At 38.9% G+C, this 16,954-nt stretch overlaps 1 protein-coding gene and 1 long non-coding RNA gene across 8 annotated transcripts in view; one reads left to right on the forward strand and one right to left on the reverse strand.

The window, feature by feature from the left end:
* Positions 1-16,954, forward strand: part of SPG11 (SPG11 vesicle trafficking associated, spatacsin) — a 79,218-nt gene that overhangs the window by 42,074 nt on the left and 20,190 nt on the right. For all 6 annotated transcript variants that reach the window (XM_081288796.1, XM_081288797.1, XM_081288792.1 and 3 more), the window contains 8 exons: positions 2,168-2,234; positions 7,493-7,658; positions 10,489-10,694; positions 11,142-11,250; positions 11,663-11,822; positions 12,343-12,615; positions 13,156-13,356; positions 14,281-14,388. In XM_081288796.1, coding sequence (XP_081144922.1) covers positions 2,168-2,234; positions 7,493-7,658; positions 10,489-10,694; positions 11,142-11,250; positions 11,663-11,822; positions 12,343-12,615; positions 13,156-13,356; positions 14,281-14,388 — 1,290 coding nt within the window. The remainder of the gene's footprint in view (positions 1-2,167; positions 2,235-7,492; positions 7,659-10,488; positions 10,695-11,141; positions 11,251-11,662; positions 11,823-12,342; positions 12,616-13,155; positions 13,357-14,280; positions 14,389-16,954) is intronic.
* The window catches only part of LOC308646151, a 50,105-nt gene that overhangs the window by 24,092 nt on the left and 9,059 nt on the right, over positions 1-16,954 (reverse strand). Inside the window, exons 3-4 of one of the 2 annotated variants that reach the window (XR_014021329.1) lie at positions 15,825-15,921; positions 12,523-12,645 (exon numbers count right to left, since the gene is read on the reverse strand). The exons of the other annotated variant lie outside the window; for it this stretch is intronic. This is a non-coding gene — a long non-coding RNA (uncharacterized lncRNA). Of the gene's footprint in view, positions 1-12,522; positions 12,646-15,824; positions 15,922-16,954 lie in introns of those variants that run through there. 2 annotated transcript variants of the gene reach the window in all.

Below are 16,954 nucleotides of genomic sequence, written 5' to 3' on the forward strand. Positions count from 1 at the left end.
TTTTTTGAGGGGGATACTAGGAATTGAACCCAGTAGTGCTTAACCACTGAGTCACATCCCCAGCCCTATTTATTTATCTATCTATCTATCTATCTATCTATCTATCTATCTATCTATTTATTGAGACAGCATCTTGCGAAGTTCCTTAGGGCCTCTAAATTGCTGAGGCTGACTTTGAACTTATGATCCTCCTGCCTCAGCTTTGTGAGCTGCTGGGATTACAGGCATGCACCACCATGTCTGGCTAGACTGAGAGAATTCTTTAGTGCTATTTTAGAAAAATTATGGTTACCAATTTTGACCCCAAACTCTGGGTCCTTTTTTCCTCTTGGAATTGTGGAACCAATAACAAGACTGAATGCCATTGAGTGGTAAAGAAAGACTTATTCTTAGCCTGTAATAAGAGAAGCAGAGAGTCTCACTGATTGGCTTCTCAACTCATTGGGGGTCTGAAGGTTAAAGATAATGGGGTAAATGAAATGAGGGGAGGGATGGGCTAACAAAGGGAAATGAGTGAAAATTTTCCTCTTTTCATTCCTTTTATTTATTTTTTTAATATTTATTTTTTTTTAGTTGTAGCTAGACACAATACCTTTATTTTATTTATTTATATGTGGTACTGAGAATTGAACCCAGGGCCTCGCACGTGCTAGGCAAGTGCTCTACCGCTGAGCCACAATCCCAGCCCTCTTTTCACTCCTTTTATAATCCTTTCTGGTCATCATCATGGCAATTGTCAACTTTCTTAGGGAATGTGCTAAATATTTAGCATGCAGATGGATTATAATGAAGTCAGAGGTTGACTGGCAATTACTCTGGCAGCCATCTTAGGTCCATTTAGTTTCATCTGGCTAGGTTAAAGAGGAACGGCTGGGGCTGGGGCTGGGGCTGTAGCTCAGTGGTAGAGCGCCCGCCTCACACATGTGAGGCACTGGGTTTGATTCTCAACACCACATAAAAATAAATAAAGATATTGTGGCTATCTACACCTGAAAAAAATTTTAGAAAAAAAAAGAGGAACTTCTGTCCTACAGGCATCCTGTTCTTGAAGATAACCAGATTATAGTGGGTAGAAATTCATCTAGGTCACTTAGGTGGTACAGTGTGTTAACTTATTCCTTCCTTCATTTAAAGTTGCTCTTTCCTTAGTTATCAAATTCTGATCATTAGCTTATTTTTTCCTGATCCTTTCCACCATCTATTCATAGACTACTAAATCTTTGGCCTGACAGATTCCACCCACTACTCCCTTTTGCCAACCCCTTTCTAACCGTCTTGACCTTAGTCCACCACTTTTTCTTTGTTGATGATGTTGGTCTTCATATTCCTTCAACCATCCTAGTCATCTTACTTTTTCCTTTCCTTCCCTACCCTTAATATATCTCATCATGTTTATGTGGTAATATTTTCTAGCCTGAAGTCCTCTTGCCTTGTTTTGAGGATTTAACTTAGGAGTGCTTTACTACTGAGCTACATTCCCAGTCCTTTTCATTTTTTATTTTGAGACAGGGTCTTGCCAAGTTGCAGAGGCTGGCCTGGAACACAGATCCTCCTGTCCTAGCCTCCCAAACCACCAAGCCCAGCCTCTTGCCTTTTGATTCCAAAAACATTTCTAATGTCCATGTTATATTATAATTGATGCTGCTTCTGCCAAGAGAGTAGACTTTGGAAATGTCTCTTGAACTAAGAGGAATCTTTAAAAGGAACATATTATTTTTATTAAAATAGAAAGCTGTCTCATTCTTTTTAGCTATTTCCAAACAATTTATGTACAGATAGTTTTTTCTTTCTTTCTTTTTCCTTTGGTACTGGGGATCAAACGCAGGACAAGTGCTTTACCATTGAGTTATAAGTTTTTAAATTTCCCTGGAGAAGGGAAGCAGATTGCCTCTGAAAGCCTTGCATATATCATTGTGATTACTTATTTTATTTATTTATTTATTTTGGTACTGGGGATTGAATCCAGGGGTGCTTTACCACTGAGCTGCATTGCCAGCACTTTTTATTTTGAGATAGGCTCTCAATAAGTTGCTGAGGCCAGTCTTGAACTTGCAATCCTCCTGTCTCAACCTCTCGAGTTGCTGGGATTACAGGTGTGCACCATCATGTCTTACTTATTTTATAATCAGTGACCTTCTAACTTGAATTATTTTTTTTCCTTTTTCAGTCATTGTCACCCTTTGATCCTAGCAGATTGTTTGGCTGGCAGTCTGCTAACACACTAGCCATAGGAGGTAAGTCATCATGAATACTTCTTCCTTTAGAAGCATTTTAGCAGTATTGATGGTAGAAGTTAATATATGTAAAGCCAAACCATTTTTGTACTGCTTTGTTTTAAAAAACAAAGGCACATTTCATTAGAAAACCCTTTCCAGTAGACTAATTGATAATATATTGTGAGTTAAAAGTTAATTTGTTAGGCTACTAGGGCTGTACTTGTTGGGAAATGTAATATGCACCTATCTGTATATATTTCTCCATTTCCAAAAATCCCTCTTTGTTTGCAATATAGTATCATAAACATAAGTACTCTTGGTTCTAGCAGTAAGTAAATTCTAGCTCTATAATAGCTATATGACCTTGAGCAAATGATTTAACCTTTCTTCATCCCCATGAAATAAAGCTAATAACAACACCCACTTAATGTTACTGTCAGAATTAAGGGAGACAAAGCATTTATAAAGGTGTCACATAGTAAGTACCAGTTGTATCACACTGCCATCCTCTGTAATCCATGAGAATTTGAATTTTGTGGTGTTCTTTTAAAATTATTATTATTAATTTGTTCTGATTAATTAATATGTTCCAATTAATTATCCATGACAGTAGAATGCACAGAAATGGAGCACAACTTCTCATTCCTTTGGCAGTACAGGGTGCAGAGTCGCACCAGTACAATAATCATACCTGTATGCTGTGTATTGTTTTTTTTTTTGGTACTGGGGTTTGAACTCAGGCACTCAACTACTGAGTCACAACCCCTGTCCTATTTTGTATTTTATTTAGAGACAGGGTCTTCTGAGTTGCTTAGTGCCTCACTTTTTGCGGAGGCTGGCTTTGAACTCATGATCCTCCTGCCCCAGCCTCCCAAGCCACTGGGATTATAGGTATGCACCACTGCTCCAGGCATGTGTGCTGTTCTTAAACACAGTTTTTTTCTATTTCTTTTACTTTTGCATTTAGGATAACTTTAATTTTTTTTTTTAGTTGTAGGTGGACACAATACCTTTATTTATTTTTATGTGCTGCTGAGCATCGAAACCAGCGCCTCACACATGCTAGGCAAGCACTCTACCACTGAGCCATGACTCTAGCCTGTAGGGCTAACTTTTAATATGTGATGCCTCTGTATACTCTTAGATTAGTGTTTTGCACATGGAAGCACCTTATAAATATTTGACATAGCTCAGATATATGTCAAGGTATTTACGTACATAAAAATGAATTTTCTAAGGTATCTTGTTTTATAAATTCAAATTTTGATATATTTAATTTATCTGTGCTTAAGCCCAGTGAAGTTCTAGGCCTATAGTAGATGCTCAATAATTATTCGTTGGGTGCCCATAAAAGTAGCAATTGCTGTGTTATGAAATGAAGGTACCCTAATATTCTAGAGAGAGGTGAAATCCCCTGTCCTATTTTAATGATGTTAACTCTGTTACATAGCTGGTATCTTGACCTCCTCTGGGATATTGATATTGTACTCAGTACCAGAGCAGAACAGAGAAGGTAAAGGAATTGCCATTGTGAAACTAAAGGATCATCAAATAGAGAATTAAAGCAGCTACAAAGATGGCTTAACATACGCAAATCAATAAATGTGATAGACTACATGAATAGACTGAAGAATAAAAATTATATGATTATCAATAAATGCAGAAAAATAATTTGATAATATTCAACATCTTTTCATGATAAAAATTATCAACAAATTAAGCCTAGAAGTAAGGCCATATATGATGTAATAAATGCTACATAAGAGAAGCCAATAGCCACAGTCGAAAGCTTTTCATCTAAGATCATGAAGAAAACAAGGATGCTTGCTCTCATCATCTCTGTTCAACATAGTACTAGAAATCTTATCTAGAGCAAAGAAAAGAATGAGAGGTACCCAAAGCAGAAAAGAAGAAGTTAGGTCAGGTGCAGTGGCACACACCTATAATCCCATGACTTGGGTAGTAGAGATAGGAGGATTACAAATTTGAGGCCAGCCTCAACAATTCAGCAAGATACTGTCTCAATAATAATTGGCTGGAGTATAGCTCATTTATAGAGTGCCCTTGCACTAGGACCACTCAAAAAAAAAAAAAAGAAGGAAATAAATTGTCAGTGTTTTTGTAGAGGACATGCTTTTGTATGTAGAAAACCCTAAATATTCCACCAAAAATGTTAGAGCTAATAAACAAGTTCAGTAAAGGTGCAGAATACAAAATCAGTGTACAAAAACAGTAGTATTTTGATACACTAATGACAAACTATCTGAAAAAGAAATGCAAGGGTCCCATTTACAAAACATTAAAAACAGCAACAGCTTAGGACTAAGCTCAACCAAAGAGGTGGAAGATCTGCACATATTAGATTATAACATTGGTGAAACAAATTGAAGATGCAAGTAAGTAGAGGTATCCTGTGTTCATGGATTGAAAGATTATTATTAAAATGTTCACACTAGGGCTGGGGATATGGCTTAAGCGGTAGCGCGCTCGCCTGGCATGTGTGCAGCCTGGGTTCTATCCTCAGCACCACATACAAAGATGTTGTGTCCACCGAAAACTAAAAAATAAATAAATATTACAAAATTCTCTCTCTCTCTCTCTCTCTCAAAAATAAATAAATAAATAAAGTTTAAAAAAAATGTTCAGACTACCCAAAGCAATCTGTAGATTCACTGAAATTCTTACCCAAATTCCAGTGACATTTTTCACAGAAATGGAAAAAAAAAAATCTTGTGAGTCATATGGAACCTCAGAAGACCTCTGAAGAGCTGTAGCAAGCTTAAACAAAAAGAACAAAGCTGGAGCATCACTATACCTGATCTCAAAATCTACAAAGCTGTAGAAATCAAAACAGTATACTGTTGGCCTTAAAAACAGACACATAAAGGCCTGGGGCTGGGGCTTAGAGGTAGAGCGCCCACCTAGCATGCACGAGGCACTCAGCACCACATAAAATAAGATAAAGGCATTGTGTCCACCTAGAACTAAAAAATAAGTGTTAAAAAAAAGACACATAGGAAAATGGGACAGAATAGAAAGCCCATAAATAAGGGTATATGATAACTAAGTATTGACAAGGACACTAAGAAAAACACCCTGAGGAAAGGATTGTCTCTTCAATAAATGGTGTTGGAAATGCTGGGTATGCACATGCAAAGAAATGAAACTGGATCCTTGTCTTCAACCATATACAAAATAAACTCAAAGTGGATTAAAGATCTACATATTAAGACCTGAAACAAAGCTGGGTGCAGTGGCACACGCCTGTAATCCTGGTGGCTCAGGAGGCTGAGGCAGGAGGATTGCAAAGTTCAAAGCCAACCTCAGCAACTAAGCAAGACCCTGTCTCAAAATAAATCATAAAAAGGACTGGGGATATAGCTCAGTGGTTAAGTACCCCTGAGTGGATGTGGCTCAGTGGTTAAGTGCCCCTGAGTTCATTCACTGGTACCAAAAAAAAAAAAAATCTTCTGCACAGCCAAAGAAACAATCAGTAAAATGATATGTCATCCTACAGATTGGAAGAAAATATTTGCTTCCAGTCCTAATATATCTAATAAGGGGTTAATACCCAAAATACATAAGAAGCTCACACAACCCAATAGCAAAACAATAAATCAATTAAAAATAAGCAGGCTGGGTGTGCTGGTGCATGCCTGTAACCTCAGCGGTTCAGGAGGCTCAGACAGGAAGATCATGAGTTCAAAGCCAACCTCCCCAAAATTGAAGCATTAAGCCACTCAGTGAGACCCTCTCTCTAAATAAAAAACAGGACTGGGGATGTGGCTCAGTGGCTGAGTGCCCCGAGTTTATTCCCTGGTCCCCCCACCCCCACAAAAAGAAAAAATGGACAAAAGATGAGAACAGACATTATTCTGAAGAAAACATAATGGGTCAAATGTATATGAAAAGGTTCTCACCATCACTAATCATCAGGGAAATGCAATTTAAAGCTACAGTGAGATACAGTATCACACCTGTTAGGATTTTTTTTTTTAATCAAAAACATGAGAGATTACAAGTATTAACAATGGAGTAAAGAAAAGGGAACCCTTGTCCCCTGTTGATGGAGCTATATGTTGATGGCATCCACTGTGTAAAACAGTTTGGAGAGGTTTTTTTGTTTATTTGTTTTTCCCCGTTTTTTTTTTTTTGTTGTTGTTGTTGTTTGTTTTGTTTTGTACTGGGGATTGAATCTGGGGTGCTTTACTACTAAGTTATATCCCCAGTCCTTTTTATATTTTGAGATAGGGTCTCACTGAGTTGCTGAAGTTCTGGCTAAATTGCTGATGAACCTGTGACCCTCCTGCCTCAACCTCTTGAGTTGCATGGGCCACAGTGCCCAGTTTTGAGGTTTTCTTAAAGAAGTTAAAATAAAACTTGACATGTCCCAGCAATTCCCCTTCTAGGTATGTACCCAAAAGAAATTAAATTACCACCTCATAAAGATATATACACTTCCATTTTCATTGCAGTGTTATTCGTAATGGTCAACTTCTAGAAACAAAATTGAAATGTCTATTCGTAGATGAATGATGAAAGTAATTGCAGCATACAGACCCACGTGCACACATTATTTGGTCTTGAATAAAGAGATCCTAAAATTTCCGACAACATGGGTAAACCTAGAGGACATTATGCTAAGTGAAATAAGCCAGACACAGAAAGATAAATATTGCATGATCTCACTTGTGTGTAGCATCTGAAGAGAAGGAAAACACTGAATGTATAAAAACAGTATGGTTACTGGTAGTGGGGAATGGAAAGATGTGGGTCAAAAGGTACACAGTTGCAGTTTTGTAGGGTGAATATGTGTAGAGATATAATGTATATTATAGCACACAAGTACACTGCTCCTTTTGTGTCAAAACCACAATGAAAAGACAGACTGTGGGTTCTGGCACTATGATTTCTGCATGAAAACTGTGAATCGTGGCACCTGGATCTACAATACTACTTCTGCGGTCATAGTCAAGTCTGCCATCAGAAGGCTTAAGGAATTGAAAGACCAGTAAAAGCTCTGCCATGAGACATCTCTAGCTTATAATAAGTGGGTTAATTGATGTATGTATGTATATATGTATATATGAATGAATGAATAAATAAATAAATGGAACTGGGATGTTGCTCAGTGGTAGTACACTTATGTAGCGTGTGTGAGGCCCTGGGTTCAATTCCCAGTATCTACAAAAAGAGAATTAAGCTTTCCATATGCAAATCTGAAATTAAACATGATGAAGTGCAAAGAATTAATATTGCATCACTTTCTCCCCCAGATGCATCAAGTCATCTCCCGCATTTTTCTAGCCCTGACCTGGTGAATAAATATGCTATAGTGGAACATCTGAATTTTACTTACTACTTACTTCACGGACGCCCATCTTTTGCATTTGGTACCTTTCTGGTCCAAGAGTTAATCAAGAGCAAGAATCCCAAACAGCTGTGAGTATTTAAAACTTAATTTGTACTCTAAAACACATATTTGCCATATGCAGCAGCCCACGCTTATAATCCCAGTGATTCAGGAGGAGGCTGAGGCAAGATGATAACCACGTTCAATGCCAACTTTAGCAACCTGGTGAGACCCTGTCCCCAAAGGACTGGAGGGCCAGATGTAGTGGCGCTCACTTGTAATCCCAGTGGAGAATCATGAGTTCAAACCCATCCTCAGCAATTGCAAGGTTCTAAGCAATTTGGTGAGACCCCCATCTCTAAATAAAATAGAAAACAGGGCTGGGGATGTCATTCAGTGGCTGAGTGCCCCTGAGTTCAATCCCCAGGACCCCGTCCCCCACCAAAAAAAAAATGGACTGGGGGGGGGCTTTGGTTGTGGTTCAGTGGTAGAGCACTTGTCTTGCATGTGTGGGGCACAGAGTTCAAGCCTCAGCACCACATAAATAAATAAAAGGTACTCTGTCCATCTACAATTAAAAATTAAAAAAAAAAAAGTCTGGGATGTAGCTTTGTGGTTGAGCACACCTGGTTTCTATCCCCAATACTGTAAAAACAAACAAAAAGAGGCACATCTATGTATTTTACAAATACATTTTTAAAAGTACTAGAAACTGGGTTGGGGTTGTGGCTCGGGTACAGCGCTCGCCTAGCATGTGTGAGGCACCACATAAATCCTCAGCACCACATAAAAATAAATAAAATAAAGGTATTCTGTCCATCTACAAATAACAAATTATTTTTAAAAAATACTAGAAACATACCACAGTTAACATTGTGTTTTTGGGGGGGACGGGAGGTACTGAGGATTAAACTCGATAGGCATGTGGCCATGGAGCCACATCTCCAGCCCTGTTGTGTATTGTATTTAGTGACAGGGTCTCTCTGAGTTGCTTAGCACCTTGCTTTTGCTGAGGCTTGGCTTTGAACTCGAGATCCTCCTGCCTCAGCCTCCTGAGCCCCTGGGATTACAGGAGTGCACCACTGTACCAACAATGATTACTTTTTTTGTTTTGTTTTGTTACCAGTGATACCCAGGTGTGTTTAACCACTGAGCCACATCCCCAGCACTTTTTGAGACAGGGTCTAAATTGCTGAGGATGGTCTCAAACTTGCAGTCCTCCTGTTTCAGCCTCCCAAATTATTGGGATTACAGGCATGTGCCACTGCATCTGACAACAATGTTTGTTTTTGGACAATGATTTGCTTTGTTGTGTGTGTGTGTTTTTGCATTTACTGGGGATTTAACCCCAGGGATGGTGCTTTATCACTGAGCTACATTGCCAGCCCTTTTTTTTATTATTTTCTTAAAATTTTAATTTTGGTACAGGGTCTCATTATGTTGCTCCCTAAAAGCCAAATAAAGGGTAATTTTTTTAATCTTGTGATCCTCCTGCATCAGCCTCCTACAGGTTTGCATCGTTGTGCCTGGCTCACTGTGCTTTTCTTGGTGTACCAAGTTTTTGGCATTTAGTGTCTGATTTTTGTTAATGGGGAAAAAGATAAAAATATATCTTAAAAGGTAGATTTATTTTAAAATTATATGGGAGCTTGTTGAGTGTTAGCAGTTACTCTGGAAGAATTCTAATATGAGATATGAAGTTTGTATATTAAGATCTTATGTTATTCACTTTTTAAAAATATTTTTTGAACTTGTAGATGAACAGAATTCCTTTATTTTTATGTGGTGCTAAGGATTGAACTCAGTGCTTCACACATACTAGGCAAGTGCTCTGTCACTGAGCCCCAGCCCAATATAATTCACTTTTATTAAGTACAGAATTGGGTGATGTGCCGGGTGCAGTGGTGCATACCTGTAATCCCAGTGGCTTGAGAGGCTGAGGCAGGAGGATGGAAAGTTCAATGCCAGCCTCAGCGACAGTGAGGCGCTAAGCAACTCAGTGACACCCCATCTCTAAATAAAATACAAAATAGGGCTGGGGATGTGGCTCAGTGGTCAAGTGCCCCTGAGTTCAATCCTCAGTACCACCCCAACCCCGCCAAAAAAGAATTGGACAATGTATTCAATATAATCAGCTAAATATAGATTTTTTTTTTTTTTGGTTTGATACTTAACAAATGCTTTTTTTTTTTTTTTCAGTACTAGAATTGAACTTGGGGGCACTCGACCACTGACCCACATCCCCAGCCGTATTTTTCGTTTTATTTAGACAGGGTCTCACTGAGTTGCTTAGCACCTTGCTTTTGCTGAAGCTGGCTTTGAATAGCAATCCTCATGCCTTAGCCTCTGGAGCTACTAGGATTACAGGTGTGCGCCACAGCACCTGGCAAGGAATACATTTTTTACGGCAAGTTAAGTAGTTCAGAAAAATGAAAATGAAAGAAGTCCCTCAAATCTCCCATTCCAATAGTAAACATGGTTGATAATGTCATGTGCATCTTTCCAGAACATTTTCCACACACACAGTGCATTTATTTGAGTCTTCTGAAATGTGCTTCAAAATGTCAAACTTCAAGTGCTATTAATTTTTTTTGGTAGTTTGGGTACATACTCATAATCAATAAGATCACAAGTTGATAGGTTTTTGAAGTTCTGCTGTTTTCTGGGTGAAGTTGGAAGCAAGAGTAGTGTGAACTGAGTAGGGAAAGATACCGAAGGGTATGGGAGTTATGAAGAAAGAAGACAACTAAAAAGTTACCTAAAACCCAAATGAATGTGCACAAGGGGTGCAAAAAGGGAAAGGTGGGGGTCAAAAAATCACATGTCTGGCATTGTAGTGTTACCAGTGTAATTCCATTTGCTTTTCCTGGTGAGATAGATTTTATGTGCTTAAGTAATTTCAGTTCCTTTCTTTTTCAGGATCCAGCAAGTAGGCAAGGAGGCCTATGTCTTGGGGCTCTCGTCCTTCCACATACCTTCAATAGGAGCTGCCTGTGTGTGTTTCTTGGAATTGCTTGGCCTTGACAGCCTCAAGCTCAGAGTTGATATGAAAGTAGCCAATATAATTTTAAGCTACAAGTATAGAAATGAAGATGCTCAGTACTGCTTTATCAGAGAGTCTTTAGGTATAGCTCTTTTTCTTTATGGGGCTGATTTTATTTATTTGTTGGCTTGTTTATTTATTGGTACCAGGGATTCAACCCACAGACATTTTTAGCACTGAGCCACATCCTCAGCTGTTTTTCTATTTTTTTTTTGAGTCAGGGTGTGTGTATATATATCGTCCTTTCACATACCTTCAATAGGAGCTGCCTGTATTTCATATATATATATTTAGATATGCAGGTATATATATCTACACATACACATATAAATAAAATATATAAATAAATGTTATTTTATATAAATATATGGGTGTGTGGTGTGTATGTGTGTGGGTGTGTTTTGCCCAGGCTGGCTTGAAACTTCTGGGCCCAAATGATCCTCCTGCTTCAGCCTCCTGAACAATTGGGATTACAGGCATGTGCCACCATGCCTAGCTCATACTTTTTTTGTGTGTATATTTCTTATAGCTGAAAAACTACCTAAACTGGCAGATGATGAAAAGGCCACCTTAGAAGAATTGCTTGTTCTCTTAGAAGAAGGTACATGGAATAACATTCAGCAGCATGAAATGAAGAGGTTTGTGTTTGCAACCTCTTTTCTAATAAACTGTGCCAACCTTTGTTGACCTAATCATTTGGTATTTTCACTAAAATCCCCCTATACCTGATTTTTTACTCATTCGGCACGCAGCGTACACTAAATAAATGGAGAATGGATTTAACTTGCCAATGGTGATTTCCTCTTTAGAGATGAAGAGGTGCTTCATACCCAATAAATATTGGTATTTCTTTTTTTGTAGCATTAGGGATTGAACCCAGGGATGCACACATGCTAAACATGAGCTACATCTCCAGTTCTAAAAACTTTTTAGAAAGTACACTGTGATTGCATTTATTTTATTTTTTACTAATTTTCCAGTTTCAGACTAATGCTAGATTTTAATAAGATTTTTTTTCCTCTACCATCCCATTCCTAATTCTGATTATAGATTATCCAGTGAATCTAGCAGCCAGTGGGCATTAGTGATACAATTCTGCAGGCTCCATAATATGAGACTGAGCACATCTTACCTTCAAGAATGTGCCCAAGCAAATGATTGGCTGCAGTTTATTATTCACAGCCAACTCCATAACTTCCAACCAGAGGAGGTAAGTCATGATTGTTGGCTATTAACTCAAGAGGAAATTGGAACGCTTCTTAGAAGATGGTATTCTTTTATTGTGTAGATATTGGCTTTTGTTTGATATGACATTGGTTTTTACTAAGAGTTCAGTGGGTTGGCATCAGAGAATGGACTAGTCATTAATGCTAAAGAGTGTTTACTCCAGATCGAATATGAAATTTTACTCAAAAGGCAACAGACAGCTTTGTAAAATTATATGATTACCTCTGATAGAGTGTAGGGTGAGAGAGAATAATTTTGCATACACTTTTATATAAGTTGTTCAGCTTTACCTGAAACTGAAAGTTGGTTTTCTTTTTTTTTCCTTTTTTAAATTTTTTAGTTGTAGTTGGACACAATACCTTTATTTTACTTATGTATTTTTATGTGGTGCTGAGTATCGAACCCGGGTCTTGCAAGTGTGAGGTGAGCGCTCAACCACTGAGCCACAACCCCAGCCCCTGAAAGTTGGTTTTCTTGTTTTAATCATCTAATATGCTTTCCAGGTGAAGTCCCTTCTCCAGTACTTCAGCCCAATTCTTCAAGACCACTTAAAGTTGGCTTTTGAGAATTTTCCATCAGTGTCCAGTTCTATAGTGGACAGTGATCAAGTCTGCAATGAGTGCCCCCAGGAACTCCAGAGAAATAAAGAAGAGATGACTAATTTCTTTGAAACTCTGCTCCAGTGCTCAGAGGAGCCAGATTCCTGGCGCTGGCTCTTAGCTGAAGCATTGAAACAGCAGGCTCCTATCCTCAGTGTCCTAGCTTCATGTATTCAGGTGAAGATTATGAGAAGCTTAAATTAACACCTAGAGAACAATAGAAAAAGTAACATGGGACAAGGAACACTGGTAATCAGAGTTTTGTGATGATGACAGTCTCCAGCATGTTTCCAAGATCACTGAAATTTTTTTGTGCTTCTGCAGCTCGGGCTTTGGGACATTTGTTCACTTCCTTGTACCTTGACATTCAGTGAACTGGCAGCATTGATTTTCTAGCAGACACTTTGGTAGACAGACTACCACTGCTTCTTTAGCACCTTGTGTAGCAAAGAAGGGGGACATGATTCATAGTAATTGGCATATCAGTGAAGAGCATTCTAACTCTTTTTCTGTCTTCTTGGCCTTTTGATCTTCCTCATTTTGCATGATATTTTATTAATAGTTATTTAATTGTTCATTAGAGTTTGTTACATTTGTAAATCTTTCAAACTAATTTGGTGACTTTTGCTAAATAGGAAATATCCATCTGTAGCATTTGTACATGTTAGGTAATGCAGGCCCCGTTATTTTATTTTGAAAATTTCTTTCCAATGGCAGGATGCCAGTGCTATTCCTTGTCTCTGTGTTTGGATCATTACTTCTGTGGAGGACAGTGTTGCAGATGAAGCAGTGGGACACATTCAGGGCTCAATAGAGGACCATACCTGGGACCTTGAGGACCTTTCCTTCATCTGGAGAACATTATTAACAAGGCAGAAGAGCAAAATTCTCATCAGAGCTTTCCAGCTTTTCTTTAAGGTAGTAAGAGTTACTTTATTGTTTTATTATTTTTTCTGTGTGGTATTAGGGATTGAATCCAGGTCCCTGCATATGCTAGGCAAGCACTTTACCACTGAGCTGCACCCCCAGTCCTATCATTGATTTAGCACAGTGCTTTATATACATTTTCTTAGTACTATACATTTCAATACAAAGATAATATGTGAGGATATTATGAAGTGGTAGCGTCCTCATTTTACAGACTAGTAAACTAATGCTCATAGAACCTAAGTAACCTATCCAAGAATTTATAATACCTTAATATGTGGCATAATCATAGTTCAAACTCTTACTTTCTGATCCCACCCAAACTCCTGTCCTGTGACCCACCCTCCAACTCTTGCTGAAAGTGATGGAGTGATGAGGAGGGAAGCCCATTGTCCAGGAGTGTATGTTGGAGACACTGTGGTATCACTAGTAGAGTGTTTTCTGCCATGTGCATTAGATCAAATATAGAATAAACAGAAAATGGATTTGTTAATTGTGCCCAGCCTTAGTGTCTGTTATCCAAAAGGAAAAGGAAATATAAATTTAACTTTCCTTCTTGAACACACACACAGATTTGCTGGGCATGGTGGCACACACCTGTAATCCCAGGAGTTCAGGGCACTGAGGCAGACAGATTGCAAGTTTGAGGCTAGCCTCAGCAACTAGCAAGGCCCTAAGTAACTTAGACTGCCTCTCAAAATAAAAAAAATAAAAAAGGGTTGGGGGTGTGGCTCATTGATTAAGTACCCCTGGATTCAATCCCTGGTGTGGGAGGGGGACATACATACACACACATAAATGACTTAATTCTACTATGAAGCTATTACTAATAGCACCTAACATCCTGTTAGTTGGCATTTTTCACTGAGAAAATATCAAGTTCAGGATTTTATGATTTCAAACTCTTTTCCAAAGGACTCCCCATTACTCCTGATGATGGAGATGTATGAACTATGTTTGTTCTTCAAGAATTATAAGGAAGCCAAAGCTAAACTTTTGGAGTTCCAGAAGAACCTTGAAACTGTAAGTTGGAATTATAGTGCTTTTTCTCACTGATCTGAAACTGGCTGGTTTGTTGGTTGTCTACTGGTAGTTGGGATGGAGTAGCAGGGTGATAGTGGTTATTTGGTGTAATTCAAATTATATCGTTTGCACCAGTCCAGACATGGGGAAGCCAGGACAGGAGTTGTAGTGGGCTCTCTTATATTATCTCATCAGTTGCCATGAAGGGAGGTTTCATGTAATGCACTACTGTGATTGATATCCTGGTGCTGCAGCCAACCTCAATGGGAAAAGGATTAATAGTCTGTGCTGTGCCCACAAAACAAGAGAGTGGTGGCATGTGGGCCACCTTTTGCCAATCCCAGGATAGCTCCAGAGTATTGAATGTTGCTCTTCTGCCTTGTTAATGTTCTCCAGATGAGGGAAAGTGTGCTGTATTCACTGTGACAGAAAATGTTTTCTTTCAATACTTCTGGAAGTCACTGTCTAAATGTTTCTGGAATATATGGTCAATTTCAGGGGTTACCTCTTTAGATGCTTGTTTGGGGCCTGTTCATCATGCCAAGCTTATTAACTCTGTAAAGTTATAAGAAAGGAAGAGGGGAATATGTCTTAGTTCTAATTGGGGGCTTGCAGTACTTCTGCCTTTTATACCCCCAAAGAGTTCTATGTACATGAGACAAAAATATTTATCTCTTCCACTCAAAAAATACATCAGGTAGAACCATAGTACAGGCTTTTCTTCTGAGTCATACTGGTCTTAAATTGTAATGAAGATATAAAGGTTATATATTTGAAAATACTGAGTCAGATATTTGACTAAGGTTAGAGCTCTTAAATCAGAGGAACTAGACATGTGAATTTCCTCAACCTATTACTCTCTGTGGAGGGTCCTCCTAAGTACCTTCATATTCTCACGTGACTACCTAGCGTCCCCTGGAGAAGGAGTGCATCTGCTCCCATCTTTGCTTCAGCCCTTTCCTTCCATTATTTTTTTCCTTTAACCAATTCTGTCTGCAACAGAGTAAGGTAAACAATTAATTAAGTAAAAGCTAAGGACTACTGCCCTAATCCCAACTGATTTTAATAAGGACACTCAGAATAATCAAGAATAGGTGTGGTTTTTCTGAGAATCAAAGTCCCACCAGAAGGGATGTAGAAAACATGTAGTAACAAAATCTAAGTGGGAATAGTAGCTAATAATAAGCCAACTCTAGTGTTCTATCATCTCATGTCATCCCATTTGAGTCTCTCCAGAAGTAGAATGATCTTCCTTTAAGGTAGAGGGTAAGCCAGGCTCAATGGTGTAGACTGTAGTCCCAACTACTTAGGAGACTGAGGCAGGGTGATCACTTGATGCTCACCTGGGCAAAATCCCCCCTCCCCAAGAAAAAAGGGATATCAGGTAAGCACTATTAAAATTTAAGAGAGGAAGAGTGGGACATGATGGCACATACCTGTAGTCCCAGTGGCTTGGGAGGCTGAAGCAGGAGGATCACAAATTCAAAGACAGCCTCAGCAACTTAGCAAGACTCAAAGCAACTTAGGGAGAGCCTGTCTCAAAATAAAACAAAAAAGGATACGGATGTGGCTCAGTGGTAAGTGCCACTGGGTTCAATCCCTGGTACCAAACCCCCCCCCCCCCAAAATTTTTTTTTGTTTTTTTAAGAAAGGAAAAAAACAGTGCAGTGGCACATGCCTGTAATCCCAGAGGCTCAGGCGACTGAGGCAGGAGGATTGAAAGTTCAAGGCCAGCCTCAGCAATGGCGAGGTACTAAGCAACTCAGTGAGACCTTGTCTCTAAATAAAATTCAAAAAAGAGTTGAGAGGCTGGGGATGTGGCTCAAGCGGTAGCGCGCATACCTGGCATGCGTGCGGCCTGGGTTCGATCCTCAGCACCACATACAAAGATGTTGTGTCTGCCGAAAACTAAAAAATAAATATTAAAAAAATTTCTCTCTCTCTCTCTCTCTCTCAAAAAAAAAAAAAAAAAAAGAGCTGAGGGGCTGGGACTGTGGTTCAGTGGTAGAGGGTTTACCTAGCATGTGTGAGGTCCTGGGTTTGATCTTAAGCATCACATAAAAAGATAAATAAAGGTATTGTGTTCATCTACAGCTAAAAACAAAAAAATTTTAAAGGGTGCGGGGGCTGGGGATATAGCTCAGTGGTTGAGTGTTCTGTTCAATCCCCGTTACCACCTCCACCCACCTCCCCCACCAAAAAAGAAAGAAAGAAATAGTCAGGTAAGACCACATAGGATGTAGGGAAGTGGGTAGAGAAGAAAATTCTAGGTAGCAATAAGGAGAGAGCAGTAATATAATATAGGATTTTTTTTTTAGTTAGACACACTACCTTTATTTTATTTATTTATTTTTATGTGCTGCTGAGGATCATACCCAGGGCCTCACATGTGCTAGGTGAGTGCTCTACCGCTGAGCCACAATCCCAGCCCTGATATAGGATTTTATAAGGCATTCCTTAAGATCTTAGCATTCTTGGACATTTCATTCAAGGGAATAATGTGCTTCTAAAAATCTACAGCACAGCCAAAAAGCATTAGTGCATGTTTTAGAGTGACTTTTACAGT

Source organism: Spermophilus citellus (genome assembly GCF_964194105.1).
Source record: "Spermophilus citellus genome assembly, chromosome: 4".
NCBI classification, from domain to species: Eukaryota; Metazoa; Chordata; class Mammalia; order Rodentia; family Sciuridae; genus Spermophilus; species Spermophilus citellus.